Source organism: Fusarium venenatum (assembly GCF_020744135.1).
Source record: "Fusarium venenatum strain MPI-CAGE-CH-0201 chromosome Unknown EDB82scaffold_2, whole genome shotgun sequence".
Lineage (NCBI taxonomy): Eukaryota > Fungi > Ascomycota > Sordariomycetes > Hypocreales > Nectriaceae > Fusarium > Fusarium venenatum.
In genome coordinates, this window is record NW_027072130.1 from 2,181,735 (window position 1) to 2,202,456 (window position 20,722).

General features: G+C 48.6%; 6 protein-coding genes across 6 annotated transcripts; 4 read left to right on the forward strand and 2 right to left on the reverse strand.

Annotated features, from left to right (window-relative positions):
* Positions 1-1,709: 1,709 nt before the first annotated feature.
* On the forward strand, positions 1,710-2,703 carry EDB82DRAFT_139120 (uncharacterized protein). Its single transcript, XM_065607050.1, has 2 exons — positions 1,710-2,426; positions 2,479-2,703. Exons 1-2 carry the CDS (start codon positions 2,024-2,026, stop codon positions 2,559-2,561), a joined length of 486 nt encoding a protein of 161 aa, XP_065464580.1. The 5' UTR covers positions 1,710-2,023; the 3' UTR covers positions 2,562-2,703.
* Positions 2,409-4,045, reverse strand: EDB82DRAFT_495995 (RmlC-like cupin domain-containing protein). The gene is made up of 2 exons (XM_025733601.2): positions 2,479-4,045; positions 2,409-2,426 (listed from the first exon to the last, which is right to left on the reverse strand). Exon 1 carries the CDS (start codon positions 3,887-3,889, stop codon positions 2,846-2,848), a length of 1,044 nt encoding a protein of 347 aa, XP_025584490.1. The 5' UTR covers positions 3,890-4,045; the 3' UTR covers positions 2,409-2,426; positions 2,479-2,845.
* A 1,114-nt stretch (positions 4,046-5,159) lies between these two features.
* On the forward strand, positions 5,160-8,852 carry EDB82DRAFT_474129 (uncharacterized protein; the record flags this gene model as incomplete). Its single annotated transcript, XM_065608014.1, has 3 exons — positions 5,160-5,205; positions 5,329-5,406; positions 5,890-8,852. 3 exons carry the CDS (start codon positions 5,160-5,162, stop codon positions 8,850-8,852), a joined length of 3,087 nt encoding a protein of 1,028 aa, XP_065464581.1.
* A 583-nt stretch (positions 8,853-9,435) lies between these two features.
* EDB82DRAFT_139179 (uncharacterized protein) lies at positions 9,436-9,997 on the forward strand. Its single transcript, XM_065607051.1, has one exon. It carries the CDS (start codon positions 9,611-9,613, stop codon positions 9,950-9,952), a length of 342 nt encoding a protein of 113 aa, XP_065464582.1. The 5' UTR covers positions 9,436-9,610; the 3' UTR covers positions 9,953-9,997.
* Positions 9,947-11,381, reverse strand: EDB82DRAFT_139196 (uncharacterized protein). The gene has a single exon (XM_025733603.2). The coding sequence runs from the start codon at positions 11,117-11,119 to the stop codon at positions 10,043-10,045; it is 1,077 nt and encodes a 358-aa protein (XP_025584492.1). The 5' UTR covers positions 11,120-11,381; the 3' UTR covers positions 9,947-10,042.
* A 5,643-nt stretch (positions 11,382-17,024) lies between these two features.
* On the forward strand, positions 17,025-19,898 carry EDB82DRAFT_544886 (uncharacterized protein; the record flags this gene model as incomplete). Its single annotated transcript, XM_065609425.1, has 2 exons — positions 17,025-17,099; positions 17,826-19,898. The coding sequence occupies 2 exons, from the start codon at positions 17,025-17,027 to the stop codon at positions 19,896-19,898; spliced, it is 2,148 nt and encodes a 715-aa protein (XP_065464583.1).
* Between the last annotated feature and the right edge of the window lie 824 nt (positions 19,899-20,722).

Here is a 20,722-nt window from a genome sequence, read left to right on the forward strand (position 1 = left end):
GAGCTTGGTTCACGAAAGAGAGTGTGATGTATTCAGGGTGAGAGTCACAGTAGGCTTTGAGGGGCTCAAACCCGCGTTGACCCTAGGTAGGAGATACACTTAGTTAACGGTTCTTTATGGTTGCGACAGTGTACATACCCAGTAGCCATTGAGACCACCGAAGGCCTGAATGACAGGAGCAATGACTGGAAGATTGTTGGGGATAGAAGACAGATCCATAGTGACTGATCAAAAGACGGTATTGCGTGAAAGACTGTAAAGTGGCCAAGGCCGGTAAAGAATGTGTGATGATATCGCGATCAAAGAAAGGACGCAAACCAAAGCTTGCAATGGGGCCTAGAACCAGGTCGTCACTTGGATCGAGTGTCAACGAAGTTGATGGGAAACAATAAGAGCACGAGAGAGAAGAAGAGGGAATGCCATATATTATCAAGAGAGCTACTCTACTCCGAGCAAGGGGCTGCTCGCACTGGACGCATCTCCTTTCCACTGTTAGTCAAGCTGCTGGAACCCAGCCATATGGGTTGGAAGTTGCCTATCTTGGACATAGTCAATACTCTTCTCACTAGAGAGGTGCGGTTTCGACATGGACTTTTGGGGTTCTCGATGGGACAGCTTGATGTCGGCCGCGCTACAAGAAGCAATCTCCACTAGAGAAAAAAGTGAGAAAGTTTAGGTCTAAGAGGCTGCACGTTTGTGCAGTTTAGACAGCTGAAGTTGTTAGTTAGTAGACTATCGTTTTCAGGAACAGGCTAAGCGTTGGTCGAAAGCGAGGGACTATTGAAAAATGGGCAGCTGAGCCGTGTAACCGATACGCCAAGGGGAGAATGGAGAATAGAGATAAGGCTAAGATGAATAAATGATACCATTTCTTGACGCTACGAGGCGGAGTGATGTAGATTTGATCTTGGCAAGAGAACCAAATGTACCGAAACTCCGTGGACGGGTGATATCCTCCTGAATCGCGGCGTCAACGTTGGGAGGTTTCCGGTGAGGGCTAAGACTTCAAGAGGCATTCTAACTGTGGGTATAGGGATTCAAAACAAGGTTAAGTATTTCCGGCAAAGATAGATCAAGTTGACATGAATGAATAGCTGAGCTTGACCACGTCTTTTGACTGAGATTTGAACTGCATTGCTGAGTGACCCGTTGTATATCAAAAAGAACTCCTTGAACTTGAACCTAAAGCCTCGGCTCAGTTTTCCAAACTAAGAAAAGCCCAAGGGGAAACCGAGTGATGAAGAAAGAAGCTGTAGAGGTTGGTTGTAACTTTGTTCGTTGTTGGTTCTCGGGCTCCTACCCCTGTTTGGGTCCAGCTTTCCCGTGGAGTCGTGAGCTAACTTAAGCGATGCGACTAGCGGTTCCTGCATCTCGGTTGACCAATAGCATTTTGTTACAGCTCGAGTCATCGCTGTAGGGCTAAAATCATAGTGTAAATATTGGATGGAAGCTATTGTCACTTCTGATGAATGCTGGACAGATACTGGCTTCCTTTACCAATGGAACCCGTGAGAGGAAATTGATCGCCACTTTTAATAAGGGTCTAACCTCTGGAGACTCGACTTGGCGGTGATGGAGCCAAGGACCCTCAAGCTCTGACCACGTTGTGACATGGCTGATCGGAGGGGTTATTCCTTGCCATTGATCGACACTCTTCGCTTCCTCCCGAGAATCCTTATTATAGTGACATCAGATATTTAATCCATCCTACCTACCTCAATACTTTCTTGAAGTATCATGTAAATGCATCGCTCACCTTTGTACGTACCTAGGTAGGTACCTAGAGAAACAGATAACGAATAACAAAAGGAGTTTGATTGTTAGCCTGAGACCTCCGCCTTGGCTCCGATTGTGGCTTTTATTCTTTTTTTCCTTCTGATGAGCCTAGAACTCATGGTTTACTCTCAATAACAGCCGCTAGCCAAGTTGTCAGTTAGTCCAATATTTACCAATATTTGTTTCGAAGGGTATCAGATGTGGCATATTAAGAACACCCATTGTGATTACTTCTTATATCTCATGTATGACCCCCTGTTGTCTACCTATGGTCTGTGGTTATTCTCGTGTTTCTATTTTGCTATTGGGTCTTACATTCATCGACCGCACATCCACCGCCTTTTCTTTTTGGCCTGACCTCTACACAATCTCCTCACAAAGCCGTCTCGCACCAAAATCCAACCGTTTCACTTGGCGAACAAATCCAGGACCCTACTTTGGAAGACTGACTTCAGCGTCACGATCTTGGCCCATCGGCTTTATCAAGCAGGCTTCAACATCAACTAACAATACCCAATTCTTTTCCCTCAATGTCAGATATATCGATTTCCCTCCTAGCCATCTTACGTGTCCTTCACTCTTTCTCGTCCAATCTGATAGTGGACTATTCATTTACATTGCAGGTATAACTACTGGCTCGGCAGACCAAGGTCAGTCGTGGATCCCTCAAGTGCTCAGCAACGCCCTAAAAACATACAAAAGATTCGGCCATCATTCATGGATATGATGTCGCTTTCCTTACACTGTTGGATAAACGAACCTTGTTCTCGTCCTGTAGGTCCTAGAACGAGCTCAAATTATTCTCCACTGCGGATTCAATTGGGACAACAACCTTCCTTGTCGATCTCGTTCACAACTGTGTTGCCTGAGTCATTTGATGCCTCCACTTGTTGGTTACACACATCACTATTTTAGGTCAGAGGGGAATTGAGAGATTTTATAGAAGGAAAATCAATTTTACTGATTTACGCTAAATACATTCAGAGACTTCTCTCGAGCGATATCGCTCGCCCATCTATAGTATACGAATAGGAAATCTTCGGCCAAGTCATGACTGGACATTTTGTGCTTATGCAGTGTCCAAAACAACAACCTCTGCCTCTACCTCACCAATGCTTTCCACTGCGAGCTTATCTCCGGCGTTGACACCCTCAATAAAGGCGCCGTCGCCTTCGAAGATCTCAGCATCCTCGCGGCCATCCAGACGGATCTTGGCCTTTCCTCCCTTGGTCATGGGAACGTGCACGTAAACCTTTCTCTTGGTTTGCTCAGTAGCGCCTCCTCCAACTGTCCATTCGAACTTGTTGGTTGGCTCGATGATACCAGCTCCCATGACAAAATCGGCGTGGATGGGGATGGTGTCGGGAATGACGGGCTCGGCAACCTTCTCCTGCTGGGCAGTAGCATCCTCGCCGCCCTTGAGAGGGCTCAGAATCTTGACAAAGCCCTGTCTCTTGGACTCATCGCTGAAGTGACGGGTGTGGTATCGGGGAACCAGGCCGCGCTTCCAGGGAATGGCCCAGATCTGCAGAAAGTGCACAGTGTCGGACTTGTGCTCGTTAAATTCAGAGTGGGCGATGCCAGTTCCACCAGTAGTGAATTGGACGTCTCCTCGATTCATGCGGAAGAACTTGTCGGACTGGCCTCCCTCCTTACCCTTGGTGAGCATTGAGTCTCGGTGTGTGAGTTCTCCTCCAATGATGTAAGAGAAGATCTCAAAGTCACGGTGAGGGTGCGTGGGAAAACCCGAGTTGGCCTTTACACGATCCTCATTGAGGACGCGGAGAGAACCAAAGTGAGTGAACTTTGGGTCATACCAGTCGGCAAAAGAAAACGAGTGGTATGTGTTGAGCCAGCCATGGTCGCTGTGACCCCTGTTGCTGGAACGGTGGGGAGTGATCTTTGCTTGGCGGAGTGACTTGGACATGTTCTTTGCAGCGTTGATCATTTGGCTCTGATGAGCTGCTTCTATTGTTGATGATTTGTTTGTGAAGATGAAGTTTGTGGTAAGTTGTTGAAGGTGGTTGATGTAGCTGTTTGCTGGTGAATAGATGATGATGAGGATGGAAACTGCAGCGACGAAAATCGCAATCAAGGGACCGGAACGAAACATATATAGACGAATTCACCGAATTCACGAGAATATACCTGTATTAAATTTGAAGTTGATTGAAAAACGCTGACAAGATATAGCTAATTGTGTTTTGCCATTTCTCATTAACTTTGTCATCATTGCTCAGCGGATTGGTCAATGATTGACAGTTCCAAATTGTGGGGATGCATGCAAGATTTTGGTTGATTATCTCAGGCTTACAGAGACACGACTAAGACACGATCACGTGATTAATCGTCAATTGAGCTAGGTTAGTAGTCTGAAATGTCAAACTCAATCCAACGAGTGCCCCGTCTAGCCCGTGGAAAACGTTTTGACTTTAGTTGGTTGTAAATGAACCCAAAAAGAGACGTTCAATACGAGGCGGCGTAAATTATTTTTTTATTACTCTTCCAGTGAAACTGTTTATGCATGGCTGGAAGCTTGAATAGTTTTCAGCTGATTGACTAATCAAACCACTGGTGGTCCAAGCCGGCCAGCCAGCCACTACTTCATCCCTTGAAGTAAAGAGAAAATCAGATTGCCCAGCATTGATCTTAACAGGGAAACCCATAATCTTTACCTGTTCGCCAATAGAAAATCATTCCAAAGGACCGGGAGACAGTGTTTCTCGTCGTGTTGACCTTACTACCATGACGCAGAGGGAACCCGACGCTTTGATAACCAACCTCTCAAAGACTGGGACAGACATATCAAACACCAACCATAGATACAATCCTGGTCTCTTTTCCAATCTATTTTGTTTTTATGTTGCATGTACCTTGCATGAATTAGTATGAGATACATTAATTACAGCGCGCCCTTGCAGAATATGCTCTATGTGTACAGTATTTGAGCTGTCAGTGGGTCGGTGATGCCACTTCAGCTAGTGTAAGCCGAGTTCAGGTTGCTTTTGCATGTAGTTCGCATGAGAAACAGATTTGACAGTTGAAGATGAATTACTTATGATTAAGTTGATCTAAAAATGAATTACTATTTTCATCTCTCTCTATTAGTGAAGGTCAGTGTGTTTGTATAAAATTAGATGCCTGACCGCACCTCTGCTGTTGTGTGACTCTTGTGTTACTCCCTACCCGAGTTCTCTCCCTGTTCAAAGCATTCAGTCTATTAAGGTCAAACAAAATATCGGACAGTCGAATTGACAACGAACGCTAGTGCCTGAAACGGTCGGCATGACACTTCGAACTCGTAGCCGAATCTCTAAACGCTCACCAAAGCCATGAGAGGAAGCTGAGCTGATTGCCTAGGTGAGCTCATGAGGTGGTTGGTAATGTCTCAGACCCCTGTCAATCATGAGTGGGAACTTCTAGTCTGGGGTAAGACAGACGTCATTACCTTCTAATTAGGAAGACTAGTGTAGTGAGCTTTACAAACCAAGATGGGCATCTGAGCACAAGCTTTACAAACAAGAGTAGCCTATACAACTAGTAGCCTCGTAGGCATCTACCTAGACCAAATTCATATCCATCATTCTCTAAATGGAGGTGTGATTGTGACAGCTCAAGCCATCAGTCATGGTGAGCTTGCTCCCGACGGGCCGTATGATTTAGACCCGACTAGGTATAGCCAAACTTTGCGCTGGCCTTGTTCTTTGCCCGTGCAGTGACAACACAGCAGTCGCAAGACATCCATCAGCATCCCATGGAAACCCGACTTTTCTCTCTGCCCAACGTTTTTTCTCTTTCCAAAACTCTTAAGAACCTCCCGAGACCTCTCTTGGTTCTCCATCTAGTATTGACAGTTTTGCTTCACTTTTTCTTTTCTTTTTCTTGCTTCTAGCTGTAAGTCAATCTCTTCCCTGTCATCACCTTCCTTGTCATCTTTAAGACATCAATCCAGCTTTGGTGGGGCACGGGGGCTGGGAACACTTAGTGCCTTCATGTTACTATCATTACCAGCCTCTCCAAAGAACCCAGCCTCGTGAAAAGAGTCTTCATAGTCCAACCATATCTCATATTTTCTCTTTAGCCTGCAGCATGCCTTTGCTATTTTCTCTCTAGAATCCTGTTTCGTGCTATCAATTGGTCCTGAGACGAAGAGTGAGTGTGGAGAGTGGGAACAAGTCGGTCTGCATCTGCAAGCCAAGTTTATACCCTCCCTCCCAATATCAGAGCCAAACAGGAAACAATTCAAGTCAACCTGCCCAAACCAGCATGAACTTCCAAAACTTCAACTTCGACTTTGTGGAAGGACCTCGTATGTGACACTACACCCTCTTTTTCCCCTCCAACATTCGCTTTTGGACACCACCACACATTTGCTACACAATCTGCACCTGCGTCTACACCCACATCCACACCCAACTACTACTGCACCTTCATTCATTGTCGGTGTCGCTGACGGGCAAACCCTCACAGGCCAAGGCCTCCCAAAGAGACAAACTCCAGGCCAACAATCAATTGACGACGACGATCAATCGCAGCCAATCCTTCATCCTTACTATGATCTTAGACAGCGTGTAGGCCGCAACTCAACCAACCCATCAGCATCACCACCTGGTGCTCTCTTCTTCGCTCCTTCGCCTCCTTCACTACCTCCATCCAAGGTCACAGCGTCATCAGCTGAGATTTACGGCCCAGAGCGACTCTTCGGCTCTGAACTTCCTGGAGGTTTTGCAGCGCCTACACCGCCAACACAAATACACTACACTGCTCCTCCTAGGCCTCGATCTGCTCGCAGTGCTCGAGCTGCACCGCCTACCGCACCGCCTGCTCCTGTTGCTATCCCTAGTCCTCCTACCGCTGTTCGTCCTACATCTGTACGCTTCGACGAGGCACAATTGGCCATGTTCGCCGCCGAGAACTCAGCTCGCATGGCTAGCATAAAGGATGAATTGACGATAGCCGCTGGCAAAGTCACTCCAGGTGTCGACGACACGCCTTATATTCAGTATGCTCTCGAAGCACTTACAAGAAATCATGGTGGTCCTTCTACCGCGCGATTCCCCTCTGGTTCATCAAATGACTACGAGGATGATTACGCGCAACCAAGACGGTATGCCAACGACGAGATGGGACACCATCAATTGAGACGCCCGGAGCCCGCTTACGTTGAAGATCGTTTACCAGAACCGATCGAAACACGCGCTCCCCAAGAAGAGATCCCCGCCGAGATGTTCCACGCTGCGCCAGCGGCTCGTCACGATGTGAGAAGTCCTCCTAAACCACCAACTCCCTCAAACCACTCTGAGCACGACCAATTCGCCCAACGGGAGAAGACTCGTCCTCGATCCATTCCCATCGACCGAGCGCATCCTCCTCTCACATTCAAGCCCGCCATCATTCGGCCAATCTCCCTGAGTATTCTTACTGTACTATGCTTGCTCATGATCACCGCTCTCATCTTCTGCGCCGTTTACTCACAGAAGCAATTTGGATTCACTCCGTATCCCGGAAGTATATACAGTGGTCAATACTTCTTGTTTCGCATCATGCCTCAGATGATTGCTGCCATTGTCCTCCTTTACGCGCAATCAGTTGTCGCTGCTTCAATGCGAACACTTCCATTCGCGGCCATGGCCGATGCTGAGCCCCGAGCACGATACCTCGCGCTTTTCCGAAGACTGTATCCTCTAACGTTCTTGTTACCGTCACTGACAGGCCCTTGGCAATTCCAATTCTTCAGTGTTTGTACATGGCTCGCCAACTTTACCATTCCTCTCATGAGCACTGCTTTCTCCTGCATCTATCAGGATGGGAGCTGGGTTTGGGCTGCAGTTCAGGGTATCACTTGGACTCTTGTCGCACTCTATGTTCTGTTACTGATTGCAACCATCTTACTGATGTTGTACTGGTCTAAACGATGGACAGGTCTCATGTGGGATATTCGATCTCTAGGACATCTTCTTCCACTACTGAGCCAGAGCAACACTACCAAAAGCTACGAGGGCGTCGATGTGGTTCAAAGGAGCTCCCTATTTCAAGCTCAGCTCCGAGATCGCCATCTTGACAGACTTGGATACTGGCAGATGGATGGCCCACAAGGTGGCATGTGGTACGGCATTGGTTCTGTGGGTGAAGATTTCCAAGGTGACCGCAGTACCTACAAGATTATCCCCAAGAAGGCCAGCTACAACATCTCGCCTGCTTCTTCCCGAGATGATCTCGAGGCCGAGGTCCGCTATGCGCATTACAGGTACTTGCCCATTGCCCTACGCACTCCTGTCATTCTGGGCTCGGTCATCTTCATGACTCTCTTCATCCTGGCCATTCTTGTGGTCTCCTTCTTGCCACAGACGAGGCTGGACCAGGGCTATTTCCCTCAAGTTCAAGCAAGGCCCAATGGCGGATCTTTCTCTGCGGCCAACTTCCTCTACGCCTTTGTCCCCTCGGTTTTGGGCATGATCATGTTCCTGCTCTTCCGAAGCGTCGACCATGCTCTGCGGGTTCATCAACCTTGGGCGGATCTGTCCAGATCATCTGGCTCAATCGCATCCAAGTCCATCCTTGCTGATTACGCAGCCTGCCTTCCGTTCCAGTGTACTTGGAACGCTCTTCGTAACGGCCATTGGCGAGTTGCAGTGATGTCCTTCATGGCCACCGTTTTCATTTTTATCCCTATCCTCGCTGGCGGCCTTTTCATGGCCCTCACCAACTTCCGCGGCCAAGTCAAGATGTTTCCCAACATGCCTGTCTTTGGCGTCTTACTTGCCTTTTTGTTCCTTTACCTTGGTTGTCTCACCTTGATGCTGCCTCGTCGTCAAGCTCTTCACATTCCCCATCCCGTCAACTGTCTCGCAGAGCTCATTGCCTTGTGCACAGCTGAGGATACAGTCCACGACGAAGCCTTCTTGGCTGTCCGTGATACCGCAGACCTCAAGTCCCGTCTGGGTCTTGACCGTCCCAACTCTCGCGAGCAATCAAGATGGTACTTTGGCGTTGCAGCAGGCCGCGACGAGCGCCGCCTGAGCGTTCGCCCAATGCAAAAGTTTACCGAGAAGATGAGATCGACGAGATCTCTGTAATAACGATCAGATGCACGATTGATTTTGCAATGTGCTGCACAGAGGGGTTGACGAGACTGTGTGTTATCTGACGATACGAATTTACCATGAAAATGAAATTGCGGGTTTCGATTTGGGTTTTGGATACTGTCAGCGTTTTCGTTTACACTCAGATGCATTGGTTGCATTATTTTTGGCGTTTTGGAAAGAAGGAATGGGTCCCTGATACTCACATGTTAGATCATGGTTTGTTTATGTATGTTAACGAGAAGGAATACTTACGACGAAAGGAATGAATTTAATGGAATGCTTCATATGTTGCTGGGGTCTGAGGAATTTCGTCACCGTTTGGAGAAAAAGTTGTGTCTCAGTTACTATTAGACTGTCTGCGTGGTATGTCTGGCGCAATCTAGAACGATTTAATAGGATGAATTCATGAAGAAGAGAGACTGTTGAGGTCCTTGATTCAAAACCTTGTTTATTTTCAGGCACTATGCAGGCCATGGCATGTTTTGACGTGTGCAGTATGTGTTTATTGTCACAGGTAACATCCACTGGTGGTTGGCTGAGACATTGCCAACCTCAACAAAGCATTCATTCATATCAGCACTAAGCACATGACAATCATGGCGAAGAACAAGCAGTTTCAGGATGTCATCATTGAACTAATCCAGTAATATATTCAAGCATGTGCAAAAGAATTTGGTAGTAAACCGTTAAGTTTCCTCGTTGTCCTTTCCCTTTCTGGATTTCCGAGGCCAAACAAGGAATGTTCTTTCATGAGAACCTGCACCCCTTTGGTCTGTGCACCTACACTCCAAGCCTTTGTTCTCATGTCAAAGACCAGCCATTTTTCCTGGTCCGCTCCGATTTTGGCATGTATTTGCTTTTGTCCTTTGGGCAAATGCCATGTAACAAAGGAAAGAATGAAACGAACAGATTGTTCGTCGAGCATTCGCTCAACCTTGAGCTTTTGGGAATATTTTCCAGGACTCCGTGCTGGCGTGATCCGTAAGAAAAGTCTTTGTGATAGTCATGTTGCGTCTAGTAACGTCGATACGTACGGTGGAAGGTTCCACTCAATCATAAAAGAGGGTAAATATGTCGTGGGTAGTCGTTGAGACATTCGTAGTTGGTATCATATACAAGAATTTTTGAAGAATGAAAGAATGTGGGGGAAAGACAACGAACAAATGAAGGTAGGATAAGTTTCAGCCTCGACTGCGTCGTCCTAACATTCGCCCTAAAACATCGTTTTGTCGCTTGCGCGGCGATGAAGGGGCAGTTTGTTGGCCTGTTTTGCGTGGGTCACTTCCTGACCGACGATGAAACCAGAATGAACGACCCCCAGATTCAGTGTCAGAATCATCATCGTACTCAAAGACTGAGTGGGGCTCTGCTTCCGGAGCCTCTTCCGCCTCCGGTGGTGGCGTTGGCGGTAGAGGCCGCATGCAAGGGAGGGACTTCTTTGGGAGAATGGCAGAAGTAGGAGGCTGGGAGTTTGTAGAACAAAGACGTTTGGCATGCTGGTGTGAGGCGGTTTCAAAGTAGGAATCACGTTCTCGAGGCGTTGGAAGTTTTGTCTCTTGTGCCGTTGTTGGACGGTTGTCCTTTGGTGTAATAGGACGAGGCGAGTCTTGAGAAACAGCAAAGTGTGCAACAAGGGGTGAGTTCTGAAGAGAACGGAAAACGTAAACTTCTTCGTGTGGGCGAGGTGGGCGTTGGGGCTTTTGCTTCGCATCTCGAGAACATTGCCATGATGGAGCTTGTGGTACAGTTCGAGGTGGCAGAGGCAGTGGTTTTGGGAAAGGGGAATAGGTTGCTGTCGGCTTTCGATCTTGGTTGCGAGCGTTTCCAGAAAGAGGCCATGCCTTGGCGCGGTACTCCTCTGCTTGCTTTTGCCATCGTTGCTGTTGTTGCTTCAGTTCCTGATGCTTTTGGCGTTGTTGTTGTTGTTGTTGTTGTTGGGTGATTGGAATAGAGTCCGCATTTTGCTTCCTAGGTTGAAGTTCAAGCTTGGTTGATTTGCTTGGAAGCCAGAAACTGTCCCATAGCTCCGCGCCGTGGGTATGGTATTGGTAGTCATCATCCAGAGAGACTTCTGAATCCGTTCGATCATCGATCAGACTGGGCGAAGACCCTTCAGATCCCAAAGACGCCCTGTCATCTGAGAAGCGACTCCGAACATGATGTGATGGGCGTTCCGGTTGCTGAGGGTATGAGTAGTTGGTAACCGGGTAGTACTTGGAAACGAGTTTGAGATCGGCCAGCTTGCTAGGGCGTTCCATGGTGGACCGTTGAATTGGCAAAACGAAATTAACTTGCAACAATATTGGTATCAAAATGAAGAAACCAGGGATGCAGACGGCATGATATACAAATAGATGTGAAAGCAGAACTGTCAAAGAGATGTTGAAACATAAGCGCGGGTCCACTACACCCACATAAGGCTTTGCATTGCATGTGTTCTAAATGTTGACAAAGCGTGCCCCCTTGGTCTGGAGGGGCATTCCTGGGTAGAGGGGCTGCTAAGTGTAGCCATCCCCCTTGTCAGACAACCTCAAGCATTCCGGCACTCATATCTTGTTCAAGGGCTTGAACTAGTCTGGGCTCGTGCCCCGGGGGTTTGTCGGTATGCAGCCGCGACTGGTCCCTTGCGTCACGTTTTTGGGTGTAGTTTCTATGTTAGACTTGCATCAACGTCAGAAGAAATGACTGCAGATGCATATATACTTGCTTTGGCGAACTCGTAGTCCATCGGAACAACAAATGCCAAGTCTAAAGAGCACCTCTTCCGATGGGAAAAAGCAATCTCGAAGGACCCGAAAGGGAATCGGCTCCTGAAATGGCAAGTGGTGGGCTTTGAGAACACCAAAATAGGTCTCCTCGAAAGGAACAAAGGGAAAATATGGACAGTGCTACTCACTACCCGTACATTTGACTTGTTCATGTAAGACAAGAAAGGGCTTCCTTGTATCGATGGTATGGCTCGCTCGCGTCTAGATGACTTCAGCGATTTCGTTGATTCCTTGATCCGAAGCTGCTTAGTGCCATTGCTCAACGCCTACTGCAATATCCCCTAAACGAACAGGCAAGCTTCCCAAGAATCGGGACCATAGTCCTGAGCCGAGACACGCAGGACTCATGAGATTTGGTCCCCAGGGAATGTAGCGGATGATACCAGTGATCGGCGACGAGGCTGGTGTTCAGGTCTCTCTCCATTTTGGTCGGCCGCTGTGAACTAGGCCGTTGGATCTTTGTTCAAGATGAGAGTCACAGTGTTGCCGAGATTGATGGCCTACATCAAACAGCATAAACTCCATCTCTATTTTTGCACGACAACGACGGCAGTGCACTGGCTTGCCATAATACGCGTCTAGGCGCCATGTTCATTCGAGGCATCTCAACAAGATTGCATCAGGCATTTAATACGCAGACCAGCTGTATGAAATTGGACACGAGTCGAGCTCGCTGACACAGTCACGGCCTGTACCGAAACTTGGAGCGAAAATGCATCCTCCCTGCTTGATTATCAAGTCCTTGGAGTGGAGTCGTGAGACACTTGTCTCCGATAGCTCGGGAAAACGTCTGATGAGAGCTGTTCGAGTAAACACAGTGGACCCTGATCCGTAGCAACGTGTTTCTGGTGGAAGAAGAAAACATTCGATTGAATCTGGACGTATAGGCCGGCGATTCCGCGCGTTTTTCGCTTGAGATAAGAAAAGAAAAGAAAAGGTAAAGACCTGGCGATGTTGAATGAGAGTATAGAAGAGAAGGAATGGAGAAAAGCTTAGTAGGTACAACTAAGGCACTCAGGTACAGGCAAGCTGCCCCTATCGGGTAGGCTCAATGTTTGTTAGGCCCCATTCATGGCTGAAGTCAACTACCAGGTAGGTACCGTATCTGGCGTTAGTGTAGGTAAACATCGCCCTGCTTGAGCCTTTTTTCACAAAACAAAACATCTCCCCAAGCTGAGAGGGAGAGAAGGGGAAAGAAAGAGAAAAAAAAAGTGACAGGTCCATCTGGATAGGTGATACAAGGCTTCAGCCCTCAGTCTACCCCCTGACTTTGACATTATCAACCTGTCAAGTGTCAAAGTCGCAGATCTCTTGTGATCCAGGAGCTACAGCTGCAGCTGCACACTCTGCATTAGTCCTGTCCATGCTAAGCTACTATTGACGCAGGGTCCCATCCGCCTTGGCAAAGCTGCCTATTCTGTATATCTACCTACACATCCAATAGGCTATGCCATGCATATGCTTTTTTCTCCCTTCAACAACATCGCATTGGACACTTATCTGCGGTCGAAATGTTCGATTCCATGAAACAGGAAAATCTTGAGTGTGACCCTGTCTTTGAACCCTGTGCTTCACCAAGCCAGCTGAGAAAGTCAACGTTCATTCGCGTCTTCTAGGGTAGCACCAAGAACGACAACAGTAATCGACAAATCCCTTGCTCATTCATTGAAACAAAGGCGGCTAGCACCAAAGCTCTCGATAGCTTCAGGCTTTGGCGATCCCTTCCCTCGACAGTTTAGACAACGCATGTCTCAAAAAAGGTCTTAGGTCAGATTACCAGCCAATCGCTGGGACTCTCCCGGAGCTCAGACTGTTCGATCACAGGTTTTTCCCGATCTTCGATCGGCGATCTGGACTTTCCGTGCTCTTTCTTCTATGCTGGCTTCAGTCGTGACGTCAAATATGTAGCAGCTCTTCAACAGGAGGAATGATGATGGTACTCGACGGGGAGGCGTCTTGTGGTTCTCACCTGCGCCTTGCGTGAGCTGCATTAGTAGTTTCGATCGGACAAGTGCTCGATCGAAAATGTTTCTGCCACTACCCAGCTGAAATACAGAGGGAAAGTGTGCCTGCATCGTGGCTGCATACTGATGCAAACCATGCATATTGTTGAGATTGGGATGGACGAGAGATCTCAAGAAAGCCATGAGCTGACTGCTTTCTGTCGTGCATGAACCCATCCTATGGATAATCAGCCTCTAGGAATCTTTGTGGCTAGGGGACGTTGAACTCGATCCTGACAGGTGCAAGGTTGTTGATCATCAAGCCCAGGGTCATGTTGAGCGTTATCTCAGTCCCTGTCCCTTGGCTAGCTCTTCACATTAGTTCCTGATAAGTTAATTCATCATACAGCAGTCTGCTTGCTTGTCTGTCAGGGAATCATCTCAACGATCTCGATGCACCGACGTGTAGCCCTGGAGGCGTCCAGTGAGATTGCTGCGATGGTGCCTTTAGTTCAATAGCGGGCACAGGATATCTCAGGAACATGTTTTCTTGCGTAGGGATGCATTTCATGGGGTGGTTGCAACCATCATGGGATTCTGCTTGATCGCTCGATCGCCCAAGACACTATGTGCTTTGCAAGAGGTCTGTATTATAATAAGAAGCTATGGACTCATTAAACTTGTGGCCATCCTTCATATCTCACGGGCCAGAAAATTTCCCTAATCGAGATGAAATGGGAGACTATCATATACTTTGCTTCTGTGATCACCATCCATCCAAGGAGACGTTTACGAACTACAAAAAACTGAGCGGCGCCATTTGCACGAGTTCATTCCAATTCTCTACCCGACAACCTACCCGAAAGAATCACACAACGACAGAAGGGGGGTTTCCAGTAAGACACGGCTATTGAGATTCAAGCCAACAACATCTTCCGAACCATTCGAGAGGCGAGGGCGAGGTATTTAGACAATGGAGTGCGTTTTGCCGAGAAGTTACCCTACAGAACGACTGCGTATCAGCTCAACGGATGTCTCAGACGGAAGAGAAAGCTGAAATCCGACTCAAGGGATATGATGGCGCCAATCCGGAGGGTTTCCGAAGATACACATCCAGTTTGATTCACTGCGTTTTAACACCCGAAGAGTTCTTTTTCAATCACCAGTGAACTGAAAAGAAGGAACCATTGGAAAAATCAAGAGCTCTCAGCAATTTGCGATATGTTCGAATGACCAGCAATTCAAACCTAGAGCTATGCCGAATCTAGATTAGAAAGACAATCAAGGGACGTCGGTATTGCATTTGGAGCCGACATTGAACCTTGTTGACAATGGCTGGCTGTATGCGGATCATACGACATCATTTCCAGATCGAAACCCTCTAGCTAATGCCCAGGTTCAGCTTCAATTTCGACTCCTCACCAAGGAACAAGACTCTGATTGGAAGTTGAGGACCCTGATTACGGGGCGTGCCGTCCATGGTTCCCGTTCTTCCAGGCTCTATCTGGGTTAGACCAATTCGATCGATGAACATGTTTCTCGAGGCTACGCTATCACTTTTGCCCTATCCCGGCAATCAAGAATTCACTGGCACTCAGATCGCATAGCTACGTTCCCAAGTTCCATCTAGGTTGGGTTTTCCCACTGACGTTGTCCTTAAACCTAAAACCGGCGGTAAGGCTCGAAACAGAACACGATATGCAGCCGTGGGAAACGTGGCAGACAACCGTTGTTCCGCTTAACGCCATGACGTGGTGTTACACCCGGACCCATTTCCGTTTCCTAATTCGCCCCAGTCAACCAGCTACTCGGTGCAGTCCAGTGGAGAATCGAATCCGCACAAAAGACAAAGTTGGGCGAAAGGCAGGGGCGGGATCAAGATCCGATATCCGGTAAATGACCACGGAGGAAATATCGAAACAAGATGGGCCCAAAGGGTTAGGCTCCATGGACCCAATGGTAACTGATTTTACGAAGATACTGTAAGCTCAAGGCCAATTATACCATCCGCCTTACGTAGATTGCCCAAGGTTCAACCCAGCGCAGCGTTGGGCCCTTGCACATATGCACCGGAGTACGCTTCAGCACTGCCATTTCAAGGAGGCAGCATAAAGCTCAGGATACATAAACCAAGTAACTTGAGAGCAGGTGTAAGATGAGTCCCTCTGGCGAACAAGTTTTTGGACATTGACAGTCCAGCCGCCCACCGCCTCGTCGAATTTTCCAACTCAGAAAGAGAGATCAAGCCCCCAGTCTTACCCATAAAATCACCGCTATTTGCCATGCGACAACTGTCAAGGTGATCATAAGGCAAAAAGCATAATATCTGCTTATTGGGTAAGTGGAATGAGCCGAGATCAGACGAGTCGAGGTGAGACACTGATGCCCTGAATGTTACTGGTTTTGAAGTCAGTGAAAGGAACGATCAGCGGGTCAAACGCCAGTCCCGAGACAATGCCTGGCAGAACGTAGTTTATGGAATGATTTCGAAGTCTCGGCAAGGGTTTCTTAAAGATTGATTGTGCATACGCTCTTTTCATGTCGTACGGAGTACTGACTAGTATCTTGCGACACATTTGGAAATACAACCATCAATTTTCAGCCCAATATCATAATTCCATGGCCCTATAACCCGTATGGATACGAGATAGACGATGTGAGTTAATGGAGGTACAAAGACACTCGGCTACGATTGCTTCCATAATCTTGGAATTCGACCAGATGTCATGTTTGCAAAGACTACTGCTGAAGACAAGACTTTGCGGTCTAAAGACCCTCGATCCTGGTCCAGTCGTGCCTTAAGCAAGCTGGCAGTATTGGTTGCATTAGCTAGGCACTTACTAAGGTAGTATACTTGTTAGTTGGCAAACCATTTCAATGACATGGCCAAGTTAAAAACCTGGCGCAGTTAATTAAGTTGTTAGACTAATAATCTAGGCACGGCGGTGCAAGTCTGATCGAGGGAGGAGCGGTCCAGCTGGTGCAGCTTCCTTCAATTTAGTCCGCTACGTCAGTGCGCTCTTTCTTCTTTTTCCCTCCCCTTCCAACTATTCAAACTTCTTCCATTCACTCATTACCACACTTCGAACAATGTCATCTCAGCGTATGCGTGGATAAAAAAACTTCAGCGAGACGCCATTGGCCTGTAAGAGGGCATGTCGGCATTGTATCGTGCTGCCCTTGCTTCCTTCACCTTTCCCAGCCGCTCGATTTACTTAGCTCTTGCGGACTCCGAGTTGCGTATGACAGCCTCGACATAAACCTTTGGGTCATCGCACGCCGATTGCGAATACCGAGCCGGAATCAGATTCGCTGGACGAACAAAAGCTTTCATGTTCCATAGGGACTCCTAGCCAGCACAAGTGATAAATAATCACGGCCACACGCGCGCGCAGACAGGCGAGCAAACTGGACGTGCCGTGGCTTTTGCGCCAGGATTATACCTACAACATATGCGACTGCGCGCATTCAAGTCGCGCCGCCTTTACAAAATCAGCGACACGAAGCAATTGGTTCCTTCAGCCAAAGTTTGACCACCGAGTATCCTCGAATTTCACGCATCGCGTGCGCGTGCGTTGTGCTTGCAGTCTCAAGTTTCTTTCTTGTTAGTGGCCCGTTTCTCAAGGGCCTCTGGGCTTTGTCTCCTTGGCCTGGTAGGCGGCCACAGCAGCTCCTAGCACCAGCCCCCCAAATTTCCAGCTTTAGGCCCAGCTTTGGGTTCCCTGCCACCAGCTTTTTTTTGACATCACCAGCCGATGCCCATCTTCTTAGGCCCGCACTGAGACTCACCACCCGACCTGATTCTTCTCACCTTAACCTCGCTCGTCTCAACATTCCAGTCGGGCAATCACACTCTCGGCCCTGTTTCGAGTGGACTCAGACCCAGACCCAGATCAGACTGAGACTTGGTTGTCCTTCCCGAGACCATATCGCAATTATCCTCAGTTTGAGTTGGGCTACTCTGCTGTGATCTGCTCACCGGTTGGTAACTCGAAAAAGAACCCGACTTTGTACAACGCATCAAGAGCTTCCCCCACTCCACCACCACCAGCGCCCGCTGGTGATCCATCAACTTGTCAAACTTTCATAACCAAATTCCTCGCCCCTTCAGCGCCGCAGAAGTGACTAGAATACGCTCGTCCTCTGCTTCTTACGACCGTCACGACCTTAACGCGCCCACGACCCCTGCCCAGTACCAGCAACGCCAGCACTCAAGAATTCCTAGCTCTAGCTCACGGCCACTGTTCAATCAGACCCAGGATCCTATTGAGCGACTCTCTACGCCCCGAAGTCTTCGTCGAACCCCAAAGTTTGACGCACCTCCTAGTCCAGCTCCCGAGCCTCGTAAATTTCACCGCCGAGCCGCCTCCCTTGGTTTTGAACCCAGGAGAACCGTCGCGCCCGTTGACGATTTACCGGAAAGCCATCCCACTGTATTAGGACTTGTCCCCGTTCGCTCAGTGCAGCCTCAAGCTCCCCGACTCCGCCGACGGCTTTCACAAGACTTGACCGAGGACCCTGACGAGGTCTCTTCCGAACATCCCCCGTCCCCTCCGAGACGAGCTCTCTCTGTGCCTGCACACTACCTAGATCCGCACCCTGTACTTAAGATCTCCAAGCATACCCACAGCGCCATCCTCTTTGCACTCGAGGAGGCGCTGCGCAACCCCAATCCTTTTACCCCAGATCTTGAAGAGGAGTCTGCAAGCATGGCCGACCTCATGGCTTCTGGAGGTATACCTCCACCCTCCAACGGCAAGCCTGCCCCTCCGTTCCGCCCAGGCTCAGCTCCTGGTCAATCAGGCTCGCCCTCCGGAATTAGAGGTCCGAGAATGATCATGCAGGAACGCGCAGCTCGTGAAGCGCGACAACGCGCAGAGGCTGAGGCGCAACAGCGCGAGAGAGCTGAGCAAGAGGCGCGCATCTTGGAGCAAGCTCGCAGAGCAGAAGAACAACGTAGATCTGCTTCTGGCATTGCTGGTGGGCAGGGTATTGACACGGAAGCGCGTCAATCCATGAACCCCCAACGACAGGCGCAAACCGCACCTGATAATACATCAGCTCGTCCTCGAGCAAATACTACCGGGCAAGCACCACAAAATCGAACCAATCGGTCTGGTACCACTAACCAACCGCCCCCTCAAACGTTTACTGGCCCAGCACCAGGAACACAACCTAACTTTACTGCTCAAGGCGCGGAGAGTGGCAACCAAGGAGGCACCGGTGGTTCGAAACCACGTAACTCCTTTCCTCATGCTTTTGAGCGATGGGAGACATTGTCTGCCCATTGGGAGGGTCTCACTAGCTACTGGATCCGTAAGCTCGAGCAAAACAAGGATGAGATGAATCGAGATCCTCTGAACCAGCAGTTGGCCCGTCAGGTCACAGATCTGTCAGCCGCTGGTGCCAACCTGTTTCATGCTGTCGTTGAGCTCCAGCGTCTTCGTGCAAGCTCCGAACGAAAGTTCCAGCGTTGGTTCTTCGAAACGCGTACGGAACTAGAGCGCGCACAAGAAGTTAACGCTATGCTGGAAGCTGCTTTGGACCAGGAACGCCAAGGTCGAGCTAATGCTATCCGAGACGCCGTTGAAAACGAGCGTGGAACTTCAAAGGCGCAGAAGCAGCTTGCCGAGATGCGCAAGGAGCTGTCCATATCCAAAGAAGAGGCACGCCGAGCATGGGAGGAACTCGGACGACGCGAGCAAGAGGAGCGTGACAGAACATTGTCTCTTCAATCAGGGCAACCTACCATTGTTGGAGGCGTTCAAGTTGTTCCAATGACTCAAGGCGGATCCAGACATCACAACAGTCGAGCTCAAGGGGCTTACCAAACTGAATATGGATCTGGCTACCCACCTGAAGCAACATCGTCTCCCCAGCACCAACCTCCCGCGACTAGTGCTAACAGTCAATACCGCCAACAAGGACTTCAAGCACCAATGTCTGAGGGTGGTTACAGCGAAGGTGAGTACGTGATTGATGCAAATGGCAACTTCTTGTTGGATGCCCAAGGAAATAAGATTCCCTTCGCTGCACCACCTTCCACTTATTCTGGTTCTGATGCTGAAGCAGAAGAGTATGCAACACCTGCCACCACTGTGCCACCAAGCGGTAAGCAAGATTCCCCGTCGACTTCTACTGGAGGGGGGAGTGGTGGTAATGGTGGCCAGTGGACTGGCACACACCCGGAGCCCCAGGATTATACTGGTCAAGGGTATGGCACTCCTGGTTGGGAAACAGTTCCTCGCCATCACCATCCTACCCGGCTGAGCGATGTCATGGAAGAGGAGGATGAACGCAGCCGAGCCAGCACGAGCCGTGTTTAGGACTCAACGAGCTCGTTCTGATACGAAAAGCCGACGTATATACTGTTCTGTTCCCGGTCACTAATCTAATTCCACCCTAATAGCGCACACATTCGAAGCACAAGCGAGTACCTAGCAATTGCCCCTTGCGAAATCAAGAAGACGACGGAACACATAAGAGTTGTCTGTTACAGTTTTTCTGTCATGTAATATCGGATTACAAGCAGCATTTCTCCACCACGCCAATGGGTGCACTGTTCCTGGTCTGGGACCTGGACATTCGACTGGAGGAGTTTCATAGACTAAGCCTGCATTTAGAGAGTTCATCATGTTCTAATTGCGATCCCGTCTTCGGTCTCATCTATTCGGAAATACCCCCTCATGGATCAACCTAATCATGTTACTATTTGCGGATTCGTTCAACTGGCAATATAGCAGACTTGTTATTATACAAGTTTGTGCATATTTATTTCATTATGTATTTTACTAAGGAGAGTTTTGGGACACTGCAACGAGAAACACAAAAGCAGCATGCCATGGATACGAGGGTTTCATCACAGAAACTCACTTTTTACCTCGCGGCACATAATCTGTTCAGTACGAGTTTTTGGAGTTCGCGTCTACCTGCATGCATGGCTACATAGCTAAAATAAGAAAGAAAAGGGGAAGCGGAGTTGACGGTTTTGGAGTACGGAACGGAGGAATTTTGGAGTTAATGTAGTCGCTATTTTTCTCACTCATGTGTATGACTGCAAGTACCCAGCCGTCTAATGTTCGCAGACGGGTTCACAGGCCAGGTTTACGAGAATTAGAGTACAGAGTTAATGGAAATTTTCTATGCATGG